Genomic DNA, 15,508 nt, shown 5'->3' on the forward strand with positions numbered 1-15,508 from the left:
TTGAAAACACATAATATATATATAGGTATTTACTAAAAACATCTACATGTATGTGGTCTGGTGAACACAACAGCATTCTGAAAAACTCAAGATGAAAGATACACAAGCAGTATCCTAATAACAACACTTGAAAGGGAGGAAGAAATACAGTAGTATAACCATTACTTGCTTTAAACTGGCACGGCAAGCAGTCTGAACAAAAAATATATGTTTTACAGTGAAAATTACAGGCTATTTTAAAGGTTTTTTTCAGAAGATTTCAAGGTTTTAAAGGTTTGCTCTGAAATTAAAGGTTTTTAAAGGTTTCACTAAGAGGCCTGGGTCATTTCTCAGCCAACTGGGCTGGGCCTGTACACTGGCAACCAAATGATGACCCCAGATGTCTTGACTGGCAGTTTCTGTGCTTGAGTCAGTGTGCCCATATGGTTTGGTAGGATTATAGGTACCTTGATATGAGGCAATGTATTGCAGGAGGCACCAAATGGCTCCAGAAACTGCCAGCAACACCAGAGTCCATCATCTGCAAACTACTGAAAATGGTGTTTATTTTTTTCCTTTCTATGTCAAGCAAAAAAGTAGAAGTAGGTGTTCATCAAAAAGTAGGAAAAAGGAGGCATTTAAAAAAGTAGGAACGCTTGAAGGCCTGCAACAACCAGCTGCAAGACACTTGTATTTTCCTTTTACGAATGAAATCTCAGTTTAAAGCGGAGTTTTGAATTCACACTGGTAATGGTCAACCATAACCACTCAGTCATGAAAGACTCAATTCAGTCTGACAGGCCCTAATGCAACAGTATGAAGTCTCGGCATACAGTGAAACAATCAGTCTGAGGCAAAGAAAGTGATATTTTAATTTCCATGTAAAATGAATTTGCAAAAACTGGATTGCATGGCTGGAACAAATGGGAACAAAAGCAATCTTCATTTGAAATTTTTAATTGTGTATTAATACAAAATATAAATAAAGCTGCTTTCAGTGAAGACTTAATACAATTCCAGAAATACATGGTTAAGTTTAGACAGAGATTCAATTGGTATATTTCCGTACTGCATGTTGTATTTTTTTTTACTAAAATTTAATGTTGGCATAACACAGTGAAATAAAATTTTTTACAGCCGATGGAATTTCTAATGCAAAAACATGCAATTTAAAATGAGAAATTTCTTAGTAGAATCAAGAATATATCGCCCCCTTAATGCAAAAAGGTACTAAGTGCCTTCTTTATTCATACGCTCATGGTACCTTTTTGCATTAAGGGGCGATATGGATGGTTTTCAAAGCTCAGTAAAGTCTTCTTAGGCGTAATTTTTCTTTGGTATCACTGCTGAATGAACTAATGAACTACATTTCTGTTTAATATGCTGATAAAACTGAAACGATCTGTTATTTACTGAAAAATGTCTAACTACATAAACTGTTGTAATTCATTTTTTACTGAAAAACAGTCCAATTTTTTTAATAATCAAATTTCTAAATGAAAGAAACATAAAAAAAAGTACATGTACTGAACTAGAGATTCAAAAAATATTTAAGCCACTTTATTCAGCATAACTGCTGAAAAATAATAAAATCTTATAAAAAGATTTCTGATAAAATAAAACTGGAGAGTTTATGCACAATTACTTATCATTATATTGGCCCCTATAATGATAGGTCATTATATTGGCTCCTGCAATGGTAGGTCATTATATTGGCCTCTACAATGATAGATCATAATCAGCGCCGTAGCCACACTGAGGCAAACCGAGGCAGCTGCCTCGGTTAAAATTTGAGGAGCCAAAAAAATTTTTTTTAAAAAGTAGGCCTATCACACTGATGAAAAATTCAGTTACAAAAATTCAAAAAAGTATATTAATATGAATAGAATATATCAGAATATCATTTGCCTCATGACATCCTTGAGGCAAGGTGAGATAGAAATCCTAGCAGTCATATTGATAGCCTTGCCAGGCTCTTGCCCCACCCCCAGTTTGCTTATAAGTGACCTATACTCGTGAAAGTTAAACCCAGTTGTTTATTATCATTATCCAATTTAAAACCCAAAACGCACTAGAGGCAACTATTTCATACCGATATTTCAAATTTTTCCAGGGGAGGAGTCCCGACCCCACTAAAATGAGGGTACCCCCATACCTCAAACTTAAGACCATAAAATGCACAAGAGGCCACCACTTTATATCTGTATTTCATTTTTTTTCCAGTGAGAGAGCCCATTAACCCCACTATCACGAGAGGGTTTCCCATCCACTACCGAACAATGCACCCTAGGCCACCATTTCGTATCTGTATTTCAAAATTTTCCAGGAAGAGAGCCCCCTGACCCCAATACAATGATGGGGGAACACCCTCCCATACCTAAAAATTTAGACCATACCCGTATTTCAATTCTATTCAGCGGGAGAGGCCTCTAAAATGGATCCTTTACAGTACCTCATAATCAAGACAAAAAATGCACCATAGGCCACCATTTCGAATCTGTATTTCAAAATTATCCAGGATGAAAGCTCACTGGCCCCACTAAAATGAGGGGGAAATCCCCACCATGCCTTAAAATTAGACCGAAAAAGGCACCAGAGGCCACCATTTCCTACCTATATTTCAAAAAATTCTATGGGGAGATCCCCTCCACGTCCCCCACAACACGGATAGAGCTCCCTCCCGTACCTACCCCATCTCGGCCTATATAAACTAATAAGATGAATATAGCATGTTCTTGTATGTCTTTATTGGTGGTTTTCTGATTTTATTGCCTTTTAGTTACAAAAATGATTGAATCCGACCATATAATTCCCCAAATATCCTTGTTACCAATATAATTTTTTCTTAAAATATGTAAGTAGAATTGTGATAAACAGGGCTAAAAGGACGATTTTTACTGTTATATAACACAGTCTGAGAGGGCTCCAGAACACACCAGAGCCTTCCTGTGGACAAATATTCCAGGAGGAGGATATGCCCCCGGATCCCCTAGATTGCCTCGGTTAAAATTTGTGTCTGGCTACGGCACTGATAATATTGGCCCCTACAAAGATAGGTCATTATATTGGCCCCTACAATGAAAGCTAATTATATTGGCCCTTCAATGATAGATCATTATTATGGTCCCTTTAATGTGATAATTTTACATGGCTATGCGTAAGACTGAACCAATGCAAATCTGTATACATTTTCCCTAACAAGGCAGAAACCTTTTTAACACGAATATATCTACACTAAACATAAATATAATCATACATCTAGTGTACAAATATATATCACAGACATTTTGTGTAAATTATAAATTTTTGCAATAACATGGGTCTGACTCGAGGCAAAGATTCATTTAATGCTTATGAACACTGAATATAAACTGATTTATTAAACACCTTTGCCAGTTTGTCATTTTGAAGAATATTTTCAGACAGAAAATCAAATACTTTTATATCCGCGATCCTTTGAATTAACTTAAATGCGTGGATCAAGATTCTCTCTCAGATAGTTCAGTTTCAAAGCTGTCCATTCTAAATACATCCCTGATTAAATACTGTGAAAGATCTGTCATAATTATAACTAATCAATCAACATACCCCAAACAAAAATTCTCTTTGAAAATACAATAAATAAATATAACATGGACGGACATCTGCTTATGAGACAAAATGACAAAAAAGAAGGAATGCACATATGGAATAATATCATTTTTCTTTCAAATGTGTCACAGATTATGCTATTGGTCAGCTGACTTGTAAACTCGGCTCTGTTTGGCTGTGTTTAGCTTGCAGTCTGGTAGTAAGCTCCACCCTCTCCTCCATCTTCTGTAGGAACAAGTCCATTAATGCCATAGCAAAGTCATCCTGTAGAGAACAAATGAAAAAATACAATCGCCTAACAGTAAGGAAAAATTACACTGTGAACCTGCTGTAGACCTATGTGAAAATACTGGGACAGAAGGAAAGTTAGGTAATACAGGTGATAGCTTGTATTTATATAGTGGTAATTTTGAGCCCCTATGAAATCTATATCCCTACCTTGCTATTTTGCGTCCTCTCTACTCTCTTGGTCCACTTCCTGTCCTTTCTCTTCTCTGCTTCAAGCTCAGATTCCTATCAAGAAAAACAGTGATGCTATTTATAAGTGGACAATTTTCGTAATGATATATGTACTTATCAAGGCTTTTGTGTGGTTTATTGTCTCAAATCATTTTGATGTGCAAAAATTACAGGCATTTGCGAGAGTGGATTTGGCGGTTACATTTATCCATGAAAATAAAATCACAACGAAAAAACTCGCATTCATTTAATCTTCAATGGTTGAAATGCACAAATTCAAGTCCTCCGCTAAAAACCTGTTTTGGCTAGAGCCATGAGATTCCATGCTTACATGATTAATGTGATTTAACAGTGAGCAGGTTTTATACAAACTGATTAATTTGTACCTTAAAAATAGTTCTCAATATACAAAAGTCCTGTATTACCATTTTAGTGTGTTCTCCGTCAGCACTCATAATTTCGTCGAGGTCAGACTGACTGAGGTTCAATATATCCTTGGCAAGGTTCTGGGCGCGCTGCATGGAAGCGTTTGATTTATCTGTACCTGACTTCCTCTGATCCTGCTCCTTCACTGTGAGTCGCGTCTGCTGAGTGCGCCGCACTATCTCCTGGGCCAGGTTCTACAGAGAAAATATCTCAAAATTCAATTTAGTACATAGGGCAATATTTCATATGCAATAAGTAACACCTGTCACAATTTTTTTTACCTTATTCTCAATATTACTTTAAATATTACAGAGCACATCTCTGGCTAAACAAAATAACAGTCACTTTTTTCAATCATGATCAATTTTACAGCTTTGATTCTTCAATATGCGTTACTTCATAGTTGTAAAGTTGTTTTTCGAAATTCATCATTCTGAATGCCGAAAACATTCAATATCCTTTACCTACAAGCAGAATTGCTTTTTTTTCCAACTGGACCTTTCTGTGTCCAGTGAACAGTACCAATCTGAAGTTACATGTAGGTTTTCAAAACTAAGACAAAAGGTTTTCCTACCCGTACAAATCTCTGGTATGCCTGCAATATTTCATGTATCTCTCGGAGTTTATCCTTGGCAGTTTCTAGCGCCTCTTCGCTTTCTCTTGCCAGGCTTTTCATCTGTTGTGTGGCTAGTTTCTCCATGTCTGACAGTGACGTCTCCAGCTCCTGTTTCTTCATCTGGCTGTCTACTAATACCTTGTTCTGTAATAATAAACAATTTTCTCTCAATTTCAACAAAAACAAGAGGCTTCTTGTGAGCTCCTGCCAGAATTCTCATATGTTGTGTTGCGAGTTTCTCTGTGTCCAACAGCAACATCCCTAGCTCCAGGTTCTTTGATTGGTTGTCTATCAAAAACTTCCGTAACACTTCCTACTGTCACTAAATAATTCAGATTCAGTAACATGACCAAAGAAGTTTTTTTCAAACTAAACCCTGACTTTTTTTATCTAAGCAAAAACATGCTATATTTCCATCTCCACCATTACAGTAATTAAGAACATTCACAGTCCTAACTATTCAGCAAGACAAAAAAATAGAAATTACTACTAATAAAATACTTATATGTTAAAGCATGTGTGAGTTGTTTGGAAATGAAAACAAATTTCAACTGTTTATCTGTTTTGTTTGTTTAGTGTTTTTTTGGTGGTTTAATGTCACATCAAGACAATTATGGGTCAGCTTTGATTGTGGAGGAACCCTCTGTGCATTATTTCATCACGGGCGGACACCTGGGTAGAACCATCAACCTTCCGTAAGCCAGTTGGATGGCTTCCTCACATAAAAAATTCTATGTCCCGAGTGATACTTGATCCCACATCAGTGGAGACAAGTGATTCGGAGTCAGTCTAATCCACGAAAGCCCTCTGTTTTGTTTGTAAAGTATTCTATTACCTTTTTGTCAAGTTCTGCTGTAAGTTTCAAAAGTATTCTATTACCTTTTTGTCAAGTTCTGCTGTAAGTTTCAGGAATCTTTCCTCATACTCTCTCTTCTCCCTGGTAACAGCTCCAAGCCTCTTCTTGTAGGAGTCAATCTGTAACACATCAAATAACATCTTCAGTACAATCAGAAAAACAGACCTTTATTCATTAAGACTTTAAATTACAAGATCAGGCTAAATTTCACAAATATCACACAGCAGACTTCTTTAACTGGAAATGACTAAGAATAAAAGGTCATAAGTTGTTCTTTGAACCATTGCATTTTTTTTAACATTTCCATTTTTAAAGCATTTTCAATCTTTCTAATACAGTTGAAACTCAATATCTCAAACTCGCTTATCTCAAAATTTTGGCTGTCTTGAAGACATTTTCAAGTCCTGTCCCAAAAACACATGCACAAAATATACTTTAAAGTAAAGTTTCAATTATCTTGAAGTAAAATACTTGATCCCTTGGAATTTGAGACACTGAATTTCAACTGTATTTCCAACTTGTGTATTCTTTAAACATTTACAATTAGACATCTGCAGTTTATATCAAGGACTGTAAACTACACCATTTGTGTATTCTTTGAACATTTACAATTAGACATCTGCAGTTTATATCAAGGACTGTAAACTACACCAAGAATTTTATTTTTTCCACAAGCTACGAGTTAAATAACAAAAAAAAATGAAGTTCTCTTTATTCAGGTAACATTATTGAGCTTACATACTGTATCTAAGTTTATTCACAGGTGCCTCTGGCTGCCCTTGTAGGTAAATCCTCGTGAAAATACTGGTCATTTGGAGGATACAGAACATGCTCTAATTCTCCATGGTTCTTTACACCTTAAACCGCAGCTAGATTTAGAGTCCTATCCTAAAGTCTGTTAGTAATTTTAATCAGAAGTCCAGCCAGTAGCAGGAACAATCATTTAAAATGCTTTTTTAAGTGATGCTCTGCGAAACTATAACTTAAATCTTACCTGTATTTTTTGTTTCTCATTTGTGTCCTGAAGCAATTTCATTCTAGTTTCAAGTTGTTCCTGAAATAAGAAAACATATGTCAACAACTTAATACATAGTAAGTGAAATCTTGTAACAGACAGTTGAGGCAAAAAAGAAAAAGTGGAAAACCACAGGTCATCCAAAAAGAAAATAAATTAAAATGTTGCAGGCTCAGTTGGAGCCTGTTCATGGACAATAGTAAAATACAAGCTACTGCCCATGCCCTATAGCCCAGGGTTCAACCTTAATTTATATTCTGTAAACAATGACATACAAATACGTTCTTATAACCATGAATCCTTGCACGAGTATCAGCAAGTTATGACATACAGATACTGAATTTAAAGATGAAAATTCCATCACTTAAATATTACTTTAACATAACCTAACTTGTTTTCTTATTGAATACAGGTAGAAGACACCATGAGGTTATTATGCAACATAATTGCTATTTGAGCCGTGCCACGAGAAAACCAACATAGTGGGTTTGCGACCAGCATGGATCCAGACCAGCCTGCGCATCCGCACAGTCTGGTCATGATCCATTCTGTTTGCTTTTAAAGCCTATTGGAATTGGAGAAACTGTTAGCGAACAGCATGGATCCCGACCAGACTGCGCGGATGCGCAGGCTGGTCTGGATCCATGCTGGTCGCAAACCCACTATGTTGGTTTTCTCATGGCACGGCTCATTTGTATGTCACATAAAATTATTCCTTAGCAGCAAATGTCATAGCAGTATGCCAAATATAAACATGACACAAAACTGGCACATTTATTGTGGATAATGCGAATAATGTGAACAGTTACCCATGATGTTTTGTTAGAATCTACATATATCTCCAATAGCGATTATGTCAATGAATAAAATCACTGTCTTTCTGTTGCGTATCATTAAATCATTCGGAAAGCACTCTTGTGATATAATAACAAAACAACTTACTAGAGATTCTGCATCAGCTTTAGCACTTTCCAGTGCCTGCTTGACCCTTGACCTCTGATCTTCTAACAATGTTCTCTTCTGGCTACTGTCCCTTTCCGCTCTGTTTACTCTGTAAAATGTCCAAATGTAAAATTAAACATAATGAAATAGTAGAAGATATTACATTTGCTGCTATGATTTGTAAAACCGTAAAATCATCAATATTCATGGAAGGCTCATTACCGTGGATTTCATGATTGCTTAAAGCTGCTAAATTATATACCAAAGAATAAACAAAATTTCTATTCATTTAAAATTTACAAATTCAACTTGCCCTGTAAAAAGTCATTTTGGCCAAAACCATGAAACTTCATGCTGTGAAATTATATGATATCACAGTATTAGTTACACAGTTTGCTGCTGACTGGATATGCAATATATGCTGTCAGAGATATCCGTATCAGGCAAGGGCAAGAACCAACTACCATCTGCTAGTATTTGCTGCAATGACCAGACTTTTGATGTGGCAGCTCTTCTGTCTAAATCAGATTTTTTAACAAATATGGAAATATATCAAGTCTCACATGACAGTCCTTCACCAATACAAATGCTGGAAACATCTGTGCAGTCTGATCAAGATCTGCACTGTTCACCATTCGGTCAGTATCTTTTTGAAAAACACACCTTTTAACAGTCGATGGTACTGTCCAAATTGAAAGATGGACAAGTTAATTATAGAAATTTAGCATGGTAAAGGTTTAATACAGGAAATACATATAGAATTGTCATACTTGTCCTGAAGTGTTTTAACTTGATCAGTGAGTTGCTCATTTTCCTGTTTCAGCTGTCGTACGACGGTGTTCTGTCTTGATAACTCATTGCTGCAACTCTGTAAACATACAATACAATCATAGATTACAAACACTGGAAACAAAACACTTTGTAAACTGACACAAGGTAAACATACACCTTCAAAACTTATATCAAATGTTTAACAATCAAATGCCCAAATATATCGCAAAAGATAAATAAATTACACAGTAAACAATGAGTTATGTAAACATACAACTCACAGTAAACAATGAGTTATGTAAACATACAACTCACAGTAAACAATGAGTTATGTAAACATACAACTCACAGTAAACAGTCAAGGAGCAACATAATCTGACTGCTTAAAGCAGGTGGTTGCTTAAGACTCATGATCTAGTCTTCTCCAAAGTGACTGTTTAATTTGTTACTTTTCTTGCTACAGAAAAATCACATATTTTCGCTGGGTCAAAATTTCGTGAATTTGAAATTTTGAGAATGTTTGCGAGGTTTAATATTTGCGAAATTGTAAAAATAGTATCCTACTAATTTTCGCAATATGTAGGGTCTTGCGAATATAGCGGAATTTTAACCCTCGTGAAAATTTCTGCTTTTACAGTACTCTGAAGTATATATGACAGTCATTGAACCTCCTGTTCCTGGATTGCTAGCCAATAATAGATTGTTCCTGTACCTGACAACTTCCCCACAATCAGAGGTGGAACACAAATGACCTTAGACATGTCAGCCTCAAGTCAAAGATCACAGAGAGCATACACCATGCCCTGATGTGAATATGACCACCTGACAGGTTGAAGGTTCTATATGCTATACACAATCTAACTGTTTGTTTTTAATCACCTTCAGCCTGGAGTCCAGTATTTTCCAGTCATGTTCAGAGTGTGCTGTCTCCATGGTGTCCATTTTCTGGGTAACTTTCACCTCGATTTCCTTCTTTTCCTGATGAAGTTTGTCAAGGTCATTGTTCAATTTCTGTAAAAAAAAAAATACATGTAAGTTGTAAATTCAAATTGTACGCTTAAAAGTTTAATTTACAGTTGTTTAAAAGTTAGGAATACTGATCAAGAAGAATGCCAAGTGTGCAAGGTCACATCATGATAAAGACTCATGCAAGGTTTCATCAATTATATGAAATACTTCTTGATCTAGGCTTGTCACAAGGTGAAAATGTACATTTTTTACTATTTCAGGGGCCATAACTCTGGAAATAAGGGGTGAAGCCAGACGGAAAAATAGGAGGTGCCCAAGTTCATATTATGATAAAGACTCATGCAAGGTTTCATCAATTTATATGAAATACTTTTTCAGCGAGGCGCATCACAAGGTGAAAATGTGCATATTTTACTATTTCAGGGGCCATAACTCTGGAAATAGGGAGCCAGACGAAAAATATGAGGTGCGCAAGTTCATATCATGATAAAGACTCATGCAAGGTTTCATCAATTGATATGAAATATTTTTGAGTTAGGCGTGTCACAAGGTGAAAATGTGCATTTTTTACTATTTCAGGGGCCGTAACTCTGGAAATACAGGGTGAAGCCAGACGGAAAAATAGGAGGTGCCCAAGTTCATATCATGATAAAGACTCATGCAAGGTTTCATCAATTTATTTGAAATACTTTTTGACCTAGGTGCGTCACAAACTTCGGACAGACAGAGGCAGGCACAGACAAGACCAAATCTATATGCCCCCTCCACTCTGTTGTGGGGGGCACAACAATCACTGAAAATAGGATTTAACAAGAAATATACATATTTTATGTTCATAAAAAACATGTGGCAGCCACATTATAAATAAAGGCATTATGGCCTTTAACTGTTTAGAGAGAACTGAATAATTAAAGGAACAACTGTAACATTAAGTAGCAAAATTATGAACAGTTTTAAGAAGTGCAAGGCTGTGCAATTGTCAGTCTTGTCTAATGGGAAATCTAATGGGAAATCTTAATGGGAAATCTAATGGGAAATCTTAATGGGAAATCTAATGGGAAATAGACATTAAACCATTCTACACATTATAGTTTTTTAAAATATTTATTTTTGATTTGGGTGATTTTTTCAGGGATGGGCACGCCCAGGTAGATCCATTTAGCATTCTCAGGCCACCTGGATGGCTTCCTCGCATGACAGACTTCTACATCATAGGTTAAGTTTCAAACTCCCAGCAGTGATGGGCAAGTGACTCAGTCGGTGACCGTAGTCACGGAGACGTGGAGGCCGTTTTAGCTTTTAAACTAAAACAAACCCCTACTGACCTGTATACTCTGTTTGGAAACCCTTTGTCTTTGGTTGGCAAGGTTAAGGTCAGCCTGCAGTTGTGTGTTTGACTCCTTCAGCTCATCTACCTGCTTCAAAGCTGCAGCTCTGGACTCACGTAATGTAATCACCTATGACATTAAAACATATCTGACATAATCATAAATGGAATCAGAAAATCTCTCAACATTCACAGTCTTTCAACTTCATCATGTTACATCTATTTCAGGTTTTTCCCTCTAAAAGCACAAAACTTACCACACCTACTTAGATGAATTTAAGAGAAATTCAGTATTAAAATTTTACTAACTTATTTAGATAGAAACATTATACAATGATCATAAAAAAGACCATTTAGTAATACTTTCAACTTCCTAAAAAGGGCATGACTGGAGGTGAAAATGGAAAGATTTCAAATTGGGGGAAAATGCATTGTTTTCAAATTAAGGAAAGGGTATCATTTATAAGTTAATGAAAAGGGCATGCTTTTCAAACAAAGGAAAAATGTACATTTGTATTTTATTCTGGAAAAAGCCATGCTATTCAAATTACGGGAGGTAAAGCAACCTCCTACTCTGAGAGGAGCTGTTCTGACAATACCTTCAATTGGGGGACCCTACCTGTTGTTGAAGATAACCGACTCTTTGTTTCATGGGTTGTAACTGTCGAACCACAGCTTTATATGCTGGGGATTTCCTCTGACCTGGTGACTCTCTTATTGGTGTTGGTGCTATAGGTGAGGTAGCTATATCTCTGTACATAGCAGCATGAGCTAAAACAGTAACAATAATTATACAGTAAAATTTGAAAGATTTTTTTTCACTGATTTTTCCTCCTGAAAAATGTACATGGGATTTACATTAACAAAATGGCCTACACTTTTTGGAGATTTCAAAAGTTAATAACAACAGGTAAAATTACCTGCTTTTATAACACTGTTGTCTAACATAAAATATCACATAAAGCTTAAAATCTTGGTTAAAAAAAGAGCCTAAATCAGATGATCATTTAAAGGGAGCTCTCCGTCACAAAATATTTGAATGTAAGTTGAGAACTTATAATTCTTGAAAAGCAAAGCAGTTTGAGGAGAGTCCAATTTTCGGGTTTAAATGAAAGTGGCAAAAACATAAACTTTTGGTAATTCGGAAATGGTACATGTAATAGTAATGAAGATTTTATGTTTTACATGTCAATTTTATTAAGATAAGGCACAAATGTAATCAACGTGTTTTGTATACTGTCTATAACTTTTTATTCTTTATTAAAATTAGAGGTCTTTTTCTTACATAAATCCTACGCTGTCCTTTATCAGATTTTACCATAAATTCTTTGAAAACGTACATCAACTGATCAGATTAGTTTGATGTTACTAATAACAGGTTAAATCTTGTCATTTTTAGAAAAAGGTATAACCTTTCTGGGCACGTGCTTCTGTGTGTCGAGCAGGGGGAGGCAACTCCTGGAATCTCTCTACATGCTTTGTTGCAGCATGCTTCGCTCGAAGCGTCTGCTTCATAGGGACACTCTGTGAATAACATAAATCATAACATACTACTTTTAAATCTCCATTAATTGACAATGGAACCTGAAATTTTCAATATTACCAATGTGTAAATTTTAAATCATTTATATAAATAATTTTAACAAGTACAATACATACACGTCTCATTCTGTAGCCAGGAGGTTCCATGCTTGAGTCTGGGGTTGTGCTGTCACCCTGACCATGCTGTGCACCCTGAACAATCTTTCTCCCTAGTGTGTCTGTCTCAGTCTCCCTGGAAACAAACATTATCAAGCTTTGTTTCAACAGTAATATAAGGAATAATTTCTTTACATGTTGTAAATACTGCCTTTTATATTACTGCATATATCAATAGTCTGAAGTTGAATGACATCTTCTCATCTGTTCAAAAACAATAACATAAAAAATCCTAAATTATAATAAAACTTTCTTTTCAGCAATTTTACACTTTTAATTACCTTTTTTTAAAACTCTCCAAAATTTGCTCAAATTTAATCATCTTGCAAAAGATAATGCCCTGCTCCAACATACAAAACCTGACTTTAGTTGAAGTTGCCTTAATGGACAGCTGTATTAAGCAGCCACTTGCATTAAGCAGTCAATCATCTTACTTCCCAAATCAACTTTTGGTTCTTATTCTAATTGTCTATAGCAGCCACCTGCCTTAAGTAGCCAGATTATGATGCTACTTTTGCTGACTGCATAATAAAGGTTTGAATATATAGATTAGAACTTATTATCGGAGACAGAAATAATTATACAAGAGCTACAACCCAAAGAAAAGAACTACTGCAGAAATATTTGCTTGAGCCTCAGTGAAAGCACAGAAATAAGTTCATACTACAATGTAACATGTATAAATATCAAGAAAGAAAATAACATACTAAATAAATAACTGTAGAGCAGATTTATTTGAGGGTGTTTTTTTTTTCTTCATTTTTCACATTTATTTCTTTTTTTCATTCATCTGCAAAATGTTTGCATTTGTTAAAATTACAAGTAGAATTACCATGGATCCTGAATCAAAATGAATAGGTAACTCCCGATCTACCTACTGTAAAAATCTCAACTACTCTCGAGAGAAATCACGATTTTTACAACAGAAAGTCAAAGCCCTAGAACTTGACTTGATTATTGTCGATAAACTAAATTGTCCATGGCAAATGTAACAATTTTACCATTAATTGTCTAAAGTAGCATTGCAGCTTATAAATGGGAATTTAGAATATATCTATTGGTAGATTAGTAGTTGCAAACCCATTCTTGTCCTTGGTATGAAATTTATTAAATATTACAAACAAGAGTGCCAGATTGTCACAAAATACGCCCGTCTAAATATTCAGTTACGCATCATAAAGGTAATAATGTTGATAACTGTTTGACTTCGATGGCGGACAAGGCTAAATTTGCAGTTTTTCGAGTAATTCAAGGGCCATAATCCAAGAGTGCCTGGGGTGATTTGGCTGCTTATCGAGATATTATGCCCACAAACATTATCAGCAAGTTTGGTGAAGATTGGATGAAAATGTTTGACTTGAGAGAGCAGACAAGGCTAAATTAGCAGTTTTTAGAGTAATTCAAGGGCCATAACCCAAAAGTGCCTGGGGCAATTTGGCTGATTATCGAATTTGGCCGAGATATTATGCCCACAAACACTGTCAGCAAGTTTGGTGAAGATCAGATGAAAACTGTTCGACTTGGAGAGCCGACATGCTTTTGGACGCCATAATGCCGCCCGCCAGCCACAAGTGTTCACATAATATGCTCTGCTCTTTCAGAGACGGGCGTATAAAAATAAACTATACAAGTATATTGACAGACGTTAGAAAAATTTAAACATCGTACTTTATTTTTACTTAGTGCACCAGTGAAAGAAACACACACCAACATTTTTCTGCTTTACAGTAACTAACAACAGCTAAATTTTCCATATAATAAGATGACAATAATATCACTACAGAGTAACCATTTGTTTTAGGCATTACCATAGCCAGCTGAAATAATATCAGAGAAAATTTAATAAACTGAATCACTTTGAACGGAAATATCAAAATAAAGTAAAAAGAACTTTTTAAATATTTAAAGAGCTGATATTCAAGAAGTACTAGCAAAATTAACAATAGTCATAATTAAAATGACATACATCCAGATCTATGCAAAATATTTTGAAATTATAGAGTAATATAGAAAACAAGTGCTCTGCATATGTAAAAAATATTGGCATAAAATTCAATATATACACCTTCCATCTTAAAAGGCTGACAAAGTGTGATATTTATCTGGAAACATTGCTAACAAACTAACACTAGATGCCCATGGGCAACATGTCGAGCCCGCCCTTTGACCCCTTACTGTGACCTTGTTCTTTGAGATAGGAACCTAGGGTTTGCATACGGCACTCCGTCTCATTAAGTTAAACATTCACGCCAAATACAAAACAAGATTCCTCAATGCATGTCAAAGTTATGGGCCGGACAAGATCTGACATGACCTTTGACCTCCAACTGTGACCTTGACCTTTGTGATAGGAACTTGGGGTTTGCATATGACACTCAGTCTCACTGAGGTTAACATTCATGTCAATTATAAATAAGATTGCTCAATGCATGTCAAAGTTATGGTCTGGACAAACAAATCTGAAGAGACAGATGCACGGACGCACATACACCAAACAGCCACAGAATTGTGTCCATAGGACACGGATGCCCCCACATACTGTGCCATCCTCTATATAGCAAAAACTATCAAAGGGCCATAACTGCAGGAATAATATTCACAGAAAAATTTCTTCCTTTATGGTCATCTGCACATCTAGCTTGTTCATCTGTGAAAGTTTGAAGCAAACCAGACTAATAGTGTGGGAGGAGTTGGACACACAAGACGTACGGACGGACGTCCGACAGAAATGAGAGGGCCATTTCTTTAGTTATTTTCTTTTGTTTGATTAGGGGGCCCTGACCCTTTAATCTATTGTAAACGGATTGAAGCTATTGTTCTCTTTTGTTCTCTTTACTGTTAGATGGCCCTCTCTTCCTT

General features: G+C 35.8%; 1 protein-coding gene across 5 annotated transcripts in view; it reads right to left on the reverse strand.

Moving 5' to 3' along the window:
- Positions 1-2,090: 2,090 nt before the first annotated feature.
- The window catches only part of LOC123565530 (centlein-like), an 81,463-nt gene continuing 68,045 nt past the window's right edge, over positions 2,091-15,508 (reverse strand). For all 5 annotated transcript variants that reach the window (XM_053549307.1, XM_053549304.1, XM_053549305.1 and 2 more), the window contains 13 exons: positions 12,611-12,725; positions 12,364-12,475; positions 11,571-11,722; positions 10,950-11,081; positions 9,535-9,666; positions 8,655-8,752; positions 7,885-7,993; positions 6,922-6,981; positions 5,951-6,046; positions 5,030-5,215; positions 4,455-4,649; positions 4,009-4,083; positions 2,091-3,834 (listed from right to left, as the gene is read on the reverse strand). In XM_053549307.1, coding sequence (XP_053405282.1) covers positions 3,715-3,834; positions 4,009-4,083; positions 4,455-4,649; positions 5,030-5,215; positions 5,951-6,046; positions 6,922-6,981; positions 7,885-7,993; positions 8,655-8,752; positions 9,535-9,666; positions 10,950-11,081; positions 11,571-11,722; positions 12,364-12,475; positions 12,611-12,725 — 1,582 coding nt within the window. In that variant the 3' untranslated portion in view covers positions 2,091-3,714. The remainder of the gene's footprint in view (positions 3,835-4,008; positions 4,084-4,454; positions 4,650-5,029; positions 5,216-5,950; positions 6,047-6,921; positions 6,982-7,884; positions 7,994-8,654; positions 8,753-9,534; positions 9,667-10,949; positions 11,082-11,570; positions 11,723-12,363; positions 12,476-12,610; positions 12,726-15,508) is intronic.

This window comes from Mercenaria mercenaria, chromosome 8, assembly GCF_021730395.1.
Source record: "Mercenaria mercenaria strain notata chromosome 8, MADL_Memer_1, whole genome shotgun sequence".
Taxonomy (NCBI): Eukaryota; Metazoa; Mollusca; class Bivalvia; order Venerida; family Veneridae; genus Mercenaria; species Mercenaria mercenaria.